The sequence below is a fragment of the Trichosurus vulpecula genome, chromosome 4 (assembly GCF_011100635.1).
Source record: "Trichosurus vulpecula isolate mTriVul1 chromosome 4, mTriVul1.pri, whole genome shotgun sequence".
In the NCBI taxonomy this organism is placed as follows: domain Eukaryota; kingdom Metazoa; phylum Chordata; class Mammalia; order Diprotodontia; family Phalangeridae; genus Trichosurus; species Trichosurus vulpecula.
This window is the reverse complement of record NC_050576.1, coordinates 31,934,034-31,948,311: the sequence shown is the minus strand read 5'-3', so window position 1 is coordinate 31,948,311 and position 14,278 is coordinate 31,934,034. Positions and strand designations below refer to the sequence as shown.

Below are 14,278 nucleotides of genomic sequence, written 5' to 3'. Positions count from 1 at the left end.
GTACATAGTAGGCACTTAATAAATGCTAATCCCTTCCTTTCCATCCATTACTCCTGGCTGTCTGCGTCCTCAGGCGCCAACAGACTTAATCTAATTCCTCTTCCATATGGCAACCCTTCAAATACTAGCCAGGAAAAAACCTTGACATCTACCTTTGCCATTGTCTGTGCTCCCTACCAGGAAGGGTGATGCTCTAGACCTGGACCTTCAGAAATCCTGCCTGCCCATCCCAGGAAACTCAATCCACTCACCAACAGGACTCACCATGGTGCAGAACTGCCCGACCTGGGGGCACCCGAGTGAACTCTGCCCTCCCTTAGCAGCCCTAGACCAGGCTCCAGTCCATCCGGCTATCCCCTACAAGGGCAGGGCTCATCCAGCTTGGGCACCACCTGTACTCCCACCCTTCCCTCCCTTCCATCTCCTGCTCAGTGATCAATAAACAAATAAAATGATCACTGCTACTGGCAAGGGCACGGCGGCCTACTGCCCTGTGGCTCCCCTGTGATACCCCGGGGCCAGCAAGCTGAGGCTCCCTAGGATGCCACCGTCCCCCAAGTGCTGCATCACCCTAAGACAATGTAAGCCACTACAGGGCAGGCACTTTGGCATTTACAGCCCCAGCACCGAGTGTGGAGGCATTTTAAAAAGACTGAAATACTTAAAGGCAGGTATCATGTCTCCACAGGTCTTCTCTTCTACCTGGGAAACATTCCCAGTTCTTTCAACCCATCCCCACGAAACATGAGCTCAAGAACCTTGCCTAGCCCAGCTGCTCTCCTGACTACTCTGTAGCTTATCAATGCTCTTCCTGAGACGTGGTGCTCAGAACAGGGAGGAGGACATGTTTTGAAAAGAGTTCGTGGTTAGCTAGAATATCCAAAATTTGAAACAAATCTTAAACATTTTTCCTTCAATTCCCCCAACTATTTTAAGCAAAGCCAAAGAGATTGGCGTCCCTTAAAAGCAAAAACACAAGGACCAAAGGACAACGTGCATTCATTTTCTAGAGAAGTTAATTACGCCAAACCAACCTGAGCCTGAATTAACTTCAATTGTCGGTCTTGCTCTTTAAGGAACCGGTAGGCATCTGGAGATAACCCCATCATTCCATCATCAGCTTGCATCTTGGGTGTGGACATGCATGTTGGGCAAGGCTGTGGATTGCTGGAGTAGGAGGCCAGTCTCCCCACAGGTGGTAAGTCTAAAGTGCTACAATGTCCCATGCTCCCTGGCTGTCTCTGGATCATGGGGCTGCCTGAAGAATGGCACATAGCTGGACAGGCATTCGGATGAAATGGATAGGCACCATCCTGAAAAGCATTAGCCTGGCTTTCCTGAAAGGGTCCGTGTTTATGTATCCCTGACCAAACGTTCATTTGACCACACTGCAGATGTCCATGATGCTGACAGCAAACATTAGTGGGGCAGTAAGATGGGGTTGGGGAGGCAGGCCCCTGAAGTTCTGTGGGCCTGCCAAGATTCTGGGGTGAAAAAACAAAACCGCGGGGGAGCCACTGTGGTGAAGGAGAGGCCTGCATGGAACGCAGCACAGAGCATGGTACAGGAAGGGCCCCTTGCCATGCATCTCCATCCGAGTAAGTGTTACAGTTTTCAGGAGACTGTTTTGGTTTCTGCACTGATGATGTCTCAGGAGACAATGGTTTGGGGGGCCCTGAGGGAGATGGTGGAGATGAGCAAAGTGGCCCTGAAGACCTCCTGGTCGGGGGGCCAGCTCGGCCTTGGGGAGGCAACTGCTTTTCTCTGGCTGGTTTCGAAGAAGGGACTCCCGGGCCTGACTGACTTGGGAGCCACTCCAAACAAGGCTCCTCAGCTTCATGAACGGGATTCTGTTTCTCGTTACAATGCAGAGGAAATGAGCTCATCTGTCCTGAATACTGCAGCAATGAAGGGTTGGTTTTGCAATTGGCCCTTTTCCTATCACTGGGTGGTGGGCTTGAGTCTATAAAACTACCATCCAAAACCAGAGAGAGCTCAGGAACTGAAGGATGGATGGTAGATACCTGGAAATAAAAAGGGGAAAGGGGTTGGTGGGGGGGGGGGGCGGGGTATGGAGACAGAATTAATCATTTTTTTAAGGACCTATCACCTTACTCAGTCAGCCACTAAGCACAAAAATCCCAGATAACACATCTTCAAGGGGCTAGAGGTTGGCATGGTCTAAATGGATGTCCCCGCACTGCCTGCCCTCCCTCAGGACAGGGTCACTAGGCACCAGGCCTGCCTTCATCAAGGCCAAGAAGTGGCCACCAGAGCGATGCTGTCAAGAAGGTGGAAACAAAACCAGCCTCTCACTGGAGTAATTTAATCTACACCCCACGCCAGAATTGATGCCCACACCCCATCACCTTCTCCAGAGAGAACTTATCCCACCTCTCTAACTTGACCAGCTTCCATTTTTGTAGTTCTTTTAGTGCCAGTATTACCATTTCCACTTTATAGAAGAGGAAACCGAGGACCACAGAGGCTAAGTGACCTGTCCAAGGTCACACAAACAGGGAGCCTTGCTTCCAAGGGGAACAGCAGCAATGATGAGATAAGGAGGTGGAAGGGACACACCATGCTGACAGCTTTTGCCCTTACAAAGACCTTAGGATGCTTCTTTAATGCCCTTTGGGCACTGACTTTCCAGCAAGGATGGCACCATATGGAAGCCCAACCCCACATCCTGGCTAGAATACCTTCTGACTCACTGGGTGAGGATTAGGAACTGGCCTTGGGGACAAATCTTCATCTTCCACACCAGAATCATGGTCCATTACAGAGAGCTGCTGCCCCGGGGACGACTTCTGGGAAGCCCTGATGGCAGAAGAAGATTTAAAAGAGCAATATGCCATACACTGTCTCCAGAGGTAAGACCAATCAAACAAGCAGCAAGAAATCCTCTCCCATGACTGTTCAGTGTAAGTAATAGGATAGTCCTAAGGGACTTAAGGACCAGGTATAAGTTATAGTCAAAGAACTGAGAAAGAGGCCTTACTAGACCTTCCAGAACCTGCTAAAGAAGCCAAGTCAGCAAGCATTTAATAAGCACCTACTGTATGCCAGAAACTATGCTAGATACATACAAAGGCAAAAGGCAGTCCCTTAATTTCCTAGTCAAAGTGAAAGAATACATTTAATACAAAAAAAAAATGTAGTGGAAAGAACCTGGAACTTGAATCAAGACTGAGATGAATCTGGGTTCAAATCCCAGCTCTAACTCTTACCGACTAGTGACCCTGGGCAAGTCACTTAACTTGTTTGTGCCTCACTCTTCCTACCTGTAAAAGTGGTACAAATCAATACACCCAAGTCTGTTGTGAGGAAAGTGCTTTGTAACCTGTAAAGCACAGTAAGAATGGGGACTGCTAAAAAGATTCAAGTCAAGAAATATCCATTCATGCCTATTCTGATCAGCACGGCACATTCCAAGGCAGTTTTCTCAGTCAATCCATGCATCCACCATTGAGCATTTGCTAAGTCTCTGTGGGCTGGGGCCTGAGGACACAGACACAAAGACACAAGTGCCTGCCTTCTGGGAGCTTAATTCTGTCAAGAGAAATCTACATCTGTACGAATATATAGAAGGAATATTCATAAAACAGCTACAAGGTGACAGGGGGCATTGTCACCAGAAATGTTTAGAGGAAAGATTGGAGATTTGGGCTTTTAACTTTTCAATATGACAGCTTAATATCATGGTACTAAAAAAGGATCCCTTACCTGTTCATGGCATGATTCCTGGAGGCTTGGTTAAAGAACACTGCCTCTGCAGTTGCGTTTTCTGAGCTCAGTTCAAACTGGAGAGAGCTCTTCTGGGAAGGCTCAACATTCTGAAATGGACAAATCAGAGGTGTTAGAGGAACAGAAATGCTGGCAGGCCCTCAGCTTTCTGCTTGTTACAGACAGTCATTGGTGACTGATGGAGCGCTCTTTCCCACAAAAAGGATACAAGGAGAGAAGTGTTCCTGCTCCACAGCCACCCTTGAGGCCCAGGCTTGGTCTGGCTCCGAGAAACCAAAGACAGCCATGTACCTACCTGCCACCCGGGAATAAGAGAAGAGAGAGAGAGAGGCACAGAGACAGAGACAGAGAGACAGAGACAGAGACACAGAGAGAGACAAAGAGAGGGAGATAGAGCAAAGGAGGAAAGGGAGGAGGGAGAAGGAACTGATCCAACTCAAGTAAGCACAACCTTTTTTTTCCTTGATCCATTTGTTCCAAGGGGGAAAACTCCCCAATATATAACTCATTAAAATGACAACTGATCTGCATAATTCTAAAGCTATATGTCAGCAAGCATGGGATTAAGCAAAACACGTGTAAATGGCAAACAGCTTCAAACTAGAAATAAGTCCCTAACATGAATAAAAACTGGCCTATGATTCATGGCTAGAGTCATCCCCCATAACTTGACCAACGAGGAGGTTCCAAATTTCTTCCTACAAGATCTATGAGGTGACACCAGGGATCCCCACAGAGAAGTCTGTTCATAGAGATCTCCAGGTACTGTGTCAGGCACTAGAGATTCCAGATTAAAAGAGACATGTGCTCTTGGGGAAGACAACCATGAAAACAAGTCTATAAAAGGTCATTTCTCTGAGGAGGCTCTGCCAACTTTGGGGCTCAGGGGGTGTCTCCTATGTAGAGAGGGCGGTGCTTGAGATGAGCTCTGCTAGACTAGGGATGACTTGAAGGAGGTAAGGAGTGAACATATTCCAGGCACAAGGGAGGCCAGCCTGGGCAAAGGGCAGGAGAGGGGATGTCATGAGGGAGGAACGGAAGGGGGCCACTTTGGCCAGACCACGGAGTGCACAGAGTGTTGGACCCAAAGTAATGTAGATAAGGCTGGAAAGGTGAGTGGCAGGGAGCCAGGTTGTGAAGGGCTTTAAATGCTTGGTGAAAAGTTTGATCCTAGGAGGTCATTGAGGTTCACTGAGCAAGACAGGGACATGGTCTGACTTGTGCTTTGGCAAATGGAGGAAAAACTGGAGATAAGATGAACTGGGAGGTGCATACAAAAGTCCAGGCAAGAATACAAGGATCTGAACTTGGGCGGAAGCTGTAGATATGGGGTGGGGGGGGCGGGGTGGAGAGAAGGAGACAGCTATAAGAGGCTGGAGCAAACATACATTCGATAATATCATCAGATGAGGAAGAGTGGAGGTTTTGAGCCTCAAAGACGACAGTAGCCTTAATAGAAATAGGCAGTCCAGTTGAGAGAACATTCTGTTTGAAAGCTGTGTCAGACAGATGGTGATACAGGCCTGGAGCTCACAAGAGGGAAGAGAGATGAATACAGGGATCTAGAAGTCATGGGCATGGAGATGAGGTCACCAAGAGAGACTGGAGAGAGGGAAGGCCCAGGACAGAATCTTGGGGTAAGGGGGTGGGATACAAGTGGTGAGCCAGCAAAGAACCCTGGAAAGGATTAGTCAGATAGATATCTCTGTTACAAAAAACCCGGGGTGAGGGGCGGGGGTGGGGGGAGGGTGGTGATTATCTCCAAAGAGAGGGTGGTCAACAGTGCTGAAGGCTACAGAAAAGTCAAGGAAAAGGCCTTTGGATCTAGAAATTAAGAGATCACTGGTAACTCCGGAGATGGAAGTTTCAGCCAAGTGATGGATGAGGTTAGAAGTGAGATTACAAAGGGGGGGGGGGGGGAGAGAGAGAGAGAGAGAGAGAGAGAGAGTGAGTGAGAGTGTGTATATGTTTGCACATCTTCTATCTTTGCTTCGCCTTCTGCTTCTGTGAGATCTGGAAAACTTTAACATGTCAATTCTTGAAATACAGTGCCCAGGCTTTTTTAAAACCATCATTTTCAGGAAGCTCAATGACTTGAAAGTCTTCTCTCCTTGATACACTTCCTAGGTCACTGTCTTTGCTAACCGACAATTGACATTTTCTTCGACTTTTATGATCTTTTGATTTTGTTGGAATATTTCTTGCAGTTTCATGGAGTCACTGGTCTCTAGAGGATCTGGTCTAGTTTTCCAGGAGCCCATGACTTGGGTGAAGTTCACCAATTTCTCTTCTAAGCAGTTCGGATGCTCTGCTTAGGAGTTGCTATTTCGTATATTTCTCTTGCTTCGTCTCATCTAGGAATCCACGTGGTTTTTGTGGAAAATCCACATCTTCCTTCAAGTCTCTACACACATTTTTTATGGAATTATCCTCTCCTGTTTTGAGGATGCCCAGATTTTCAATAATTCCTTATGCTGGACATTGTTTGCTTGGATTCATCCCTCTCGGCAGCTTTAGTTCCAGACCTAGAGCTCTGTGCCTCTGTGCCATGGCCAGGCTCTGACCCAGCTACACTCTTGGGTGAGGTGTGAACCCAATTTGATCTCACCTTGGGTGTCCTGGGCTCCTGGGCAGACTTTCACTTCCTCAAGCTGGGCCCCACTGGATCTTTGAGATTCCACACCCCAGCTTTTTAGGGCTCTCTAAAGCATCTTAAAGCACCATACCTGCAATGGTAGCTGCCACTTCCCAGTAGTTCCATTACTGGTTTACATCCACCATGAAGCTCTTTCAGCAGAGCCCTCACTCTGGCTGCTTCTGGACCACAGAGCTCTGGGCCTTCCCATAGGCTTACTGGCCTACACTGGCACTAGATTTGCTAGTTACCCCGTTTCCCATGGATGGCTTACTGACTTTCTGTGCAATGCTGGGGTCCAAGAAGTCACTTGCTACAGCTTCTTGTTGGTTTGGGGGCCAATTTTGGGGTTTTGCTAAATGAGGTTTGGGGAAGCCAGGCAGCTCTTCTCTGGGCTGGCAGCAGCTGACATCTTGTCCACCACTCCTAGCTCTTCTTCCAGGCATGCTCTAACTAGACACTGCTTTGGTCTGTGGGGTTTAAATTATGCAAAATAACACACTGACCTAAGTTGAAATAAAAAAACCTCAATTCCTTTAATTTGATAGGAAATATTCCAACACTGTCAGAGCTGTAGAAGGGTAGGGCGGTAAAGGCCTCTCCATAGAACAGAGGCTGCCACAGACATTTTCAGAAAAGCCAAGCCAAGGGTCTATGGAGAGAACGATGTTCTTTGTTCTGGCCTCAGTCATGTACCTGAAGGGCTATCAAAGGTACAATAAGTGGACAGACTTAGTAATAATGCAGTAAGTCCTGAACAGCCAAGAACATTGATTTAATACTAAAGATATTTCTTAAAGGTCAAAATATCAGGTTTATGTTTCTAAACTGCTACCATAAATACCAAGTGACATGGGGACCCTGGGCAAATCACTTCACCCTGTTTGCCTCAGTTTCCTCACCTGGAAAATGAGCTGCAGAAGGAAATGGCAAATCACTCCAGTATCTCTGCCAAGAAAACCTCAAATGGGGTCACAAAGAGTCGGACATGACTGAAACGACCGGACAACAACGATAAGTAACCAAACCACTTACTCTGAAAAGATGTACGGTTTCCTTGTTGGTCAGTAACTGAAAGCGGAGGTCACTTCCCTGGCCACTTTGGAGAACACACTCATAAAATTCAGGCTCCTTGTGTGTCAGGCAATAGAGAATGATGACAAAACTCCCAGATTCAGAAAAAACCCTACAAATAACATGCCACGTGATGAGAATTAATCTAGTATGCTGAAAGTATACTTCAACAACTTCCAAAGAAGTTACCCAATTTAATGAGACTGACCAAATACTGTCATTAATTAAAGCTCAGGGTGGATCTCTGCATACTTATTACACTCTTCATGATTAATTTACTCAACCAACATTATTCAATAGACCTTTTAAAATATGCTAAATAACAGCAACTGAAAAATAAAATATAAACAATAAATACATACATAAATAAATAGCAGCAACTTAAAATTGCTGTAAATGCCCAGTCTGAAGCTTGCCTTTTTAGGCCTGTTGGGCATCCATGGACACACCCACTGACACCCATAACACACCCTAGTACCATATATATATCCCAAGAAAACTATACATAATTCTAATGTTTTTCAACCCAGTAAGAAATATGGTCTGTGATGGTGACGGTGATGATGAAGAAATTCCATTCATGTAATTAATCACAAATTATTTCGAATCTCTTTATTTCAGTAACAAAGTGATTAAAAGAACATAAAAATTACTTTTAAAGCCTCTTGGAGCCTCAGCTCCTTCATCTGTAAAATGAGAGGGATTAGGTTATTTCTAAGGCCTTTCACAGCTCCCAAATCCCATGAATTGACAAACCAAAAGTCCTTCAGACACATTTTGGGCTAAGTGGGTTAGGAAGCTTTTCCTCACACTGACCCTATTTCTGTCTCTCTATGACTTTGCCCAGTGGCCCAATGGTCCCAGTCCAGTCTCCCTTCCCCAGACAATGAAGACAGCTATTCCACTCTGATTTAGGTCTTTGCCACTCTAGGCTCAACATCTCTCTTTGTTTTATCAGGTCTTTGCTACAACTAATGATATGCACTTCTCTCATGGCTTTCTCCTAGCTTCTTGAAAAGTGGGCCTGGCCCTGCTGGGGCAGAGGATGAAGGGACTGGCACCCCCTTGTTCTGAGAACTCTGGCCCTCTTCAACTGACCTAAGACCACGTGGGCTTTGGTGGTTGTCTTGGTGGATCAAATACTTACACTCAATCTCTCAGTCCACTAAATTCCCCCAGTTTTTTTCCACACAGTTACAGGTAAAGGAAGCATTTTAACTCAGGACATCCAGCTATGGCCCTTGTGCTACATAACAGTATACATATGAAGCAAATTCAAATAGGTGGAATTGAATCAATATATGGTCCTGGCAACAGACTAACTGTATTTCAAAGACCATCCTGGCTAAGTCCAGAGAGGTACATAACTAACAGCCTGGCCTCTTGGTGAGGAATCCTTTGGCCAAGGCAAATGGTAGCCTGCTCTAGCTCAGGGTGGGGATAGAGGGAGAAAGACAGTTTGGAACTTAAAATGTAACAAAAAAAATTTAATTTAAAAAAAGAAATAAATTCAAGGTGTTGGATATGGCAAACAGTGACTATTATCTCACACAACAAAAAATCCCCAAACTGATATATTAACAGATAAGGAAACAACTTATTCCTGACATGGGATTCATTCCTGACTCGCTTATCTATGTAGTTACACTGTTAACTTGTTAGAGCAAAGATAAAAACTGATAGAAAATTAGAAGAATAAAAACAAGAAAAAGATTTTGTATACAACTAAAACAACCCTATCTGGAACAATTTAAATAAGCTATTGTGCCAAAAATTAGAAAGTGAATGGAAAAAAGACACGGATGTTGACAATAATAATTTCACATGGAAGTTTAATCAGTGAAAATCAATGGTCCAGAGCAAGGAGACTAAGCATCTAAAAAGAGACCAGTCAGCAAACATGGCCTCTTTGCCAAGCATGCATCAAAGGCATGCTTGATGAAGGTCTGAGAAGGGAACTGGCAGGCTTTTGCAAATGACTTTCTACAGCAGATCCACATCTTTGCCATCCCACAGCTGCACGAAGGATGTAGCACCTAGTTCCAATACATAAGCCAAAGCTTTAGTTCTAAGTAGATTAATTAACTCCTTTCCTAACTTTCTTTAACATGCTATTAACATGTTAGATTGAAGAACACAAGGTGTGACTTCTCCGGACTCTGGGCACCAGTTTTGTACAAAACGAGCAACCTGGGCCCTGTTCAGGTACAGGGTGGACCAGACCATCTGAGGTCACTTCCAACATCAATTCGGTCTATAAACATCTGGTAATTAAAGACAGATAGAAGGAAAAACCTCACTTACCTTTCCTGAACTGCAGCACTGAACACATAGCGCAGGCAATAGGCCCACACTCGGGGGCTACAGATGTGAGTGATGCCAGACAGCCAACTGCAAAAGGGGAAAGGGCGAAAAAGAATTTCCATCAGGCACAGGAAACATGTTCAAAGCACTGTGCTAGGCACTTGGGGACACATATCAGCTATAGTCCCCCCACCCTCATGGCTTGGTGGGAGAAGGGCCAAGGATATCTCTCTTTCTCTCTCTCTCTCTCTCTCTCACACACACACACACACACACACACACACACACACACACACACATACATACAAAAAAGAGTGCAATACATAACAATAATAAAAGCACACTGCAGGTGTCTGCCTGCCTCACCACTCTGGCTGCCTGGGGATGAATCATTCAATCACGGCCATTCTCAAATCCCCCACACACAGATGGAATACCCCAAGCCACAAAACCACACACCCTGAAGTAGGGAAGACCCAACAGGTCCTCGGCACAAGGAAATACTGGAAGCCCATTCTTTCTTTCATTTTGTTCTTTGGCAGGGCGATTGGGGTTAAGTGACTTGCCCATTCTGATGATGAAAGAGGGAGGGAGGGATGGAGAACTGCAGGGGGCCTATGGAAGGAACCCCTAAGGGCCACCCCTGCCAGTAGGAAAGAGATCAAGGATCAGAGGAGAAAGAAACTTCTGAACTAGAGAAATGGGACTTACCAGCCCAGATTTGGATGTGACATTGTGAACAAGTTTTCATCTAAACCAGATGAATGCAGGCATCAACAACTGGGAGCTGTCACCGGGGCCACCAGAGGGCGCAGGTGTACACAGTCCCCACCCCAAACCTCTTTCCAGGCCTGCCTCAGTCACTCTGCTCATCCCGTTGTGGGGGCCCCTCCCAACATCTGCTGACTCAACCATCCAAATCCGTCAGGGCAAAGATCAAGGCCCAGCTATCCTACAACATCCTACAGTAACTGCTCCTTTAGCCAGAGATGCTTGTGGCTAGGATGGAGTTGGTCCTTCATTACAGGTGGTATGGTAACAGACATTCACATCTCTACAGTGCATTAAGGCATACAAAGGGCACATCTCACCAGAGCCCCATGAGGTCTGTGGTGCCAGGGTCATCCCCACTTAAGGGCTGCAGGCAGACAGGCCCAGGGGGGCACTGGTGATGCAGCCACTCTGGAAGGAACTGCCCTCCAAGTGTCTAAGCTGTGCACCCCCTCTGGGCCTCTCCCCCAACAAGATCATCTTGGCTCTGCTTATTACAACTAAGGGCAGCTCATCTACTCAGGGAAGGCTGAATAAGTCATGGTCTATGAAGGAGATGGAATATTATTGTGCTGCCAGACATGATGAAGGGGATGGTTTCTGAAAAACCAAGGAATTCTTGTATGAACTATACAGAGTAAAGTAAGCAGAAGAACAATTTATACCCTGACTACAAGACTGAACTCTGAAAGACCTAAGAGCTCTGTTCAGTTCAATGACCCACCACAACTCCCCAAGTCTGATAGTGGTAAACTGAGCTCTCCACCTCTTGGCTGGAAGGTGCAGAAGGACAAATATATCACCAGACACGGCCAATACAGGAACCTGTTTTGCTTGATGATACTTATTTGTTATACAGGAGGACTTTTTTGGGAGGAGGGGAGTTATGGAGAGGAGAGAAAAGCCATAGTGACAGCCTTCAAAAAAAAAAAAGGGAAAAAAAAACCATCATTGGAATTTCTTAAACTACAGAGAAGGGAACAGAGGTGTTCAGAAGGGCACACTGACAAGCAGGGTAGTGGCAGAACTACTACATGAAATTTAATATATACTTTCAAAAAACCCAACTTGTACATAATAGAGATTCACAATTTCATACACAATCCCCGTTTTCTGTTCTTCCTTGTCTGGAAATTCTCATGTTTGTTGATGTTTGTCAAGCAGCTAATAATAATTTTAAAAGAATAGTTTAAAAGGAGAGTGGCATTAGAGACTCAGAGACTGCATCTTTGAGAGATAAAGTTTGTGCTTGGGTCAGAATTTGAACCCACATCTCTTGACTCCAAGCCCTATACTCTTCTTCCACTACACCATGGTTGTCTCCTCTATTTCTCTTTATATTTTCTCATTGAACTAGATAATAAATCAACTCGAAAGTAAAGACTGTGTCTTGCATACTCCTCCATGTCCCTCACAGGAGCTGCCAACACAGCCTGCAACATGAGTACTCAATAAATCTTTCCTGAATGAATATGTTCCTGTGAGAATTGCCCCAACACCGCCCTACAGCATAAAACCCAGGATGATTAAAGTGACCTTTGATAGACTTCTCTCTCTGGGTTTGGCAGGTGATCCAAATGCTAACTAAATCCTTTTGGTAAACTGGTGCTCTTTGTTTTCTTTTAAATCAGTTCAGAACACTTCTTAAACTACTATTTGTTGCAAGTACATCTGCTTTTTATATGTGTTTTGGCAAAAATGCATTCCGTAAGTAATGCAACACTTACATTCCAACTAATGGCAAAGAATAAACCTTCGGGTCAGATTCAAGCAACAGTAACAGTTTGCGTGTTTCATCCATTGTAAGATACCTGAAAAAGAAGAACCGTTGTTTCATTTTTAAATAGGAGCTACTGTGATTTACGTACTTTTATCCATAAAGACGCTTTACCTACTAGAGAAACAAACTGTAGACAAGAAAGGACAGTATAAAACGGCCACTATCAGTAAGGAGCCATATAAACAGGCCAGAGTCTGGCCACTTGTATTCTAAGATCTCTGATCCCTTAATGGGGTAGTTGTTCAATCTTATGTGATCCTGACTATGGCTCCTTGGTACTTGAATTCTTTCTTTCTGACTGCTTCCAGTATTTTTTCCTTTGATCTTTCTCATCTCTGCTTCCTTTTCACCCCAGCTACCTTCTCACCCTAGAATATTATTCACTCTCTACAGGCCCCTTCTCCCACTGGAGAGTTCCTTCCTCTCCAGGCTCTGCTTCTGACTGTGTGGTCTTTGCCACCATGTTCGTACATGCAGGCCTTTTCCTTCCACTGTTCTTGGGAATTCCCATTTTGGGGTTCCTTTCAGGAGCTGATCAGTGGGTGCTCCCTATTTTCACTTTGCCCTAAGCAATTTTCTCTTACGATTTACTGAAATATGATGTCCAGGTTTTGATCATGACTTTCAGGCAATCTAATGAACCTTAAATTATTTCTCCTTGATCTGTTTTCCAGTTTTTGTTTTGTGTTTTAAATATTAAATACCCATATTTTCTTCAATTTTCTCCATCTTTTAACTTTTTTTAAAACTTCTTTTTGTCTTATGGTGTCATTAACTTCTGTTTGGGCTTTCCTAATTATCAAGGCAGCTAGGTAGTTCAGTGTATAGAGAACTAGGCTGAGAGTCAGGAATATCTCAGTTCAAATTCTGCCTCAGACACTTATTAGCTCTGTGACCCTGCGCAAGTCACTTAACCTCTCTGCCTCAGTTTCTTCAACTATAAAATAGGGATAACAATAACACACGCCTCACAGACTTGTTGTGAAAATTTAATGAGAGAATATTTTTTTAAAAGCTTAGCACAAAGCCTGGCACATAGTAGGCACTCTATGCTAATTCTCTTCTCTTCCCTTCAAGGAGTTCATTGCTTGGGTATGGTTTTGTCTGTTTTGTACTGAGCTCTTAATTTTTCCCAGTTTTTCCTTCCTAACTCTCATTTCCAGTTCTTTCCTTTAACACTCTCATTTCATTTATAAAATCAATTTTCAATTCTTTTTTTTAAACTCTTACTTCATTACTTGTAGAAATTTTAGTTGAACTTGTATCCAAGCTGTATTTTTGTAAACATTTTGAAGTCAGTGTCCTTCTAAATTTGTATCATAGACAACACAATCATCATAATAGTGGAATATATGTGGAAAAGTAGGGACACTAATAGGGACTAATAGGGACTACTGGTGGAACTGTGAATTGGGCCAACTATTCTGGAGACCAATTTAGAACTATTCCCAAAAGGCTATAAAACTGCATACTCTGATCCAGCAATAGTGCTACTAGGCCTGGATCCCAAAGAGATCAAAGAAAAAGGAAAAGCATCCACCCTTTCACCAACCGGGCTGTTTCCTAGCAGCCTCCTCAACATTTGTCATTTTTCTTTTTTGCCAACTTTACCAATACAACCAGTGCAAAGCTGAACTCCAGAAAAGGTTTAATTTGCATTTCTCTAATTTCCAGGGATTTGGGGCATTTTTTAATATGGCTATTAAGAGCTTGGATTTCTTCCACAGAAATCTGCCTGTTATTTCTTAGACCATTAAAAAGTAGGTAATGGCTCTTATTCCTATACATTTAAGTCAATTCCTTATATGTCTTGGAAATGAGAACTTATTCTATTTTTCCCCCAATTACCTTCCTTTTTTTGGTTTCCTGACAAATCAGATTCACATGGTTTAAAAATCCAAGTATGTGAATGAGCCAAATTGATGAGAAATAGTAGAAAGAACTCCAGGTTCATAGTCAGAGGACTT

At 44.3% G+C, this 14,278-nt stretch overlaps 1 protein-coding gene across 1 annotated transcript in view; it reads right to left on the bottom strand.

Annotated features, from left to right (window-relative positions):
* The window catches only part of STIL (STIL centriolar assembly protein), a 49,072-nt gene that overhangs the window by 20,680 nt on the left and 14,114 nt on the right, over nt 1-14,278 (bottom strand). Inside the window, exons 7-12 of the mRNA XM_036753386.1 lie at nt 12,259-12,342; nt 9,761-9,847; nt 7,418-7,568; nt 3,727-3,836; nt 2,703-2,820; nt 1,035-2,024 (exon numbers count right to left, since the gene is read on the bottom strand). Coding sequence (XP_036609281.1) covers nt 1,035-2,024; nt 2,703-2,820; nt 3,727-3,836; nt 7,418-7,568; nt 9,761-9,847; nt 12,259-12,342 — 1,540 coding nt within the window. The remainder of the gene's footprint in view (nt 1-1,034; nt 2,025-2,702; nt 2,821-3,726; nt 3,837-7,417; nt 7,569-9,760; nt 9,848-12,258; nt 12,343-14,278) is intronic.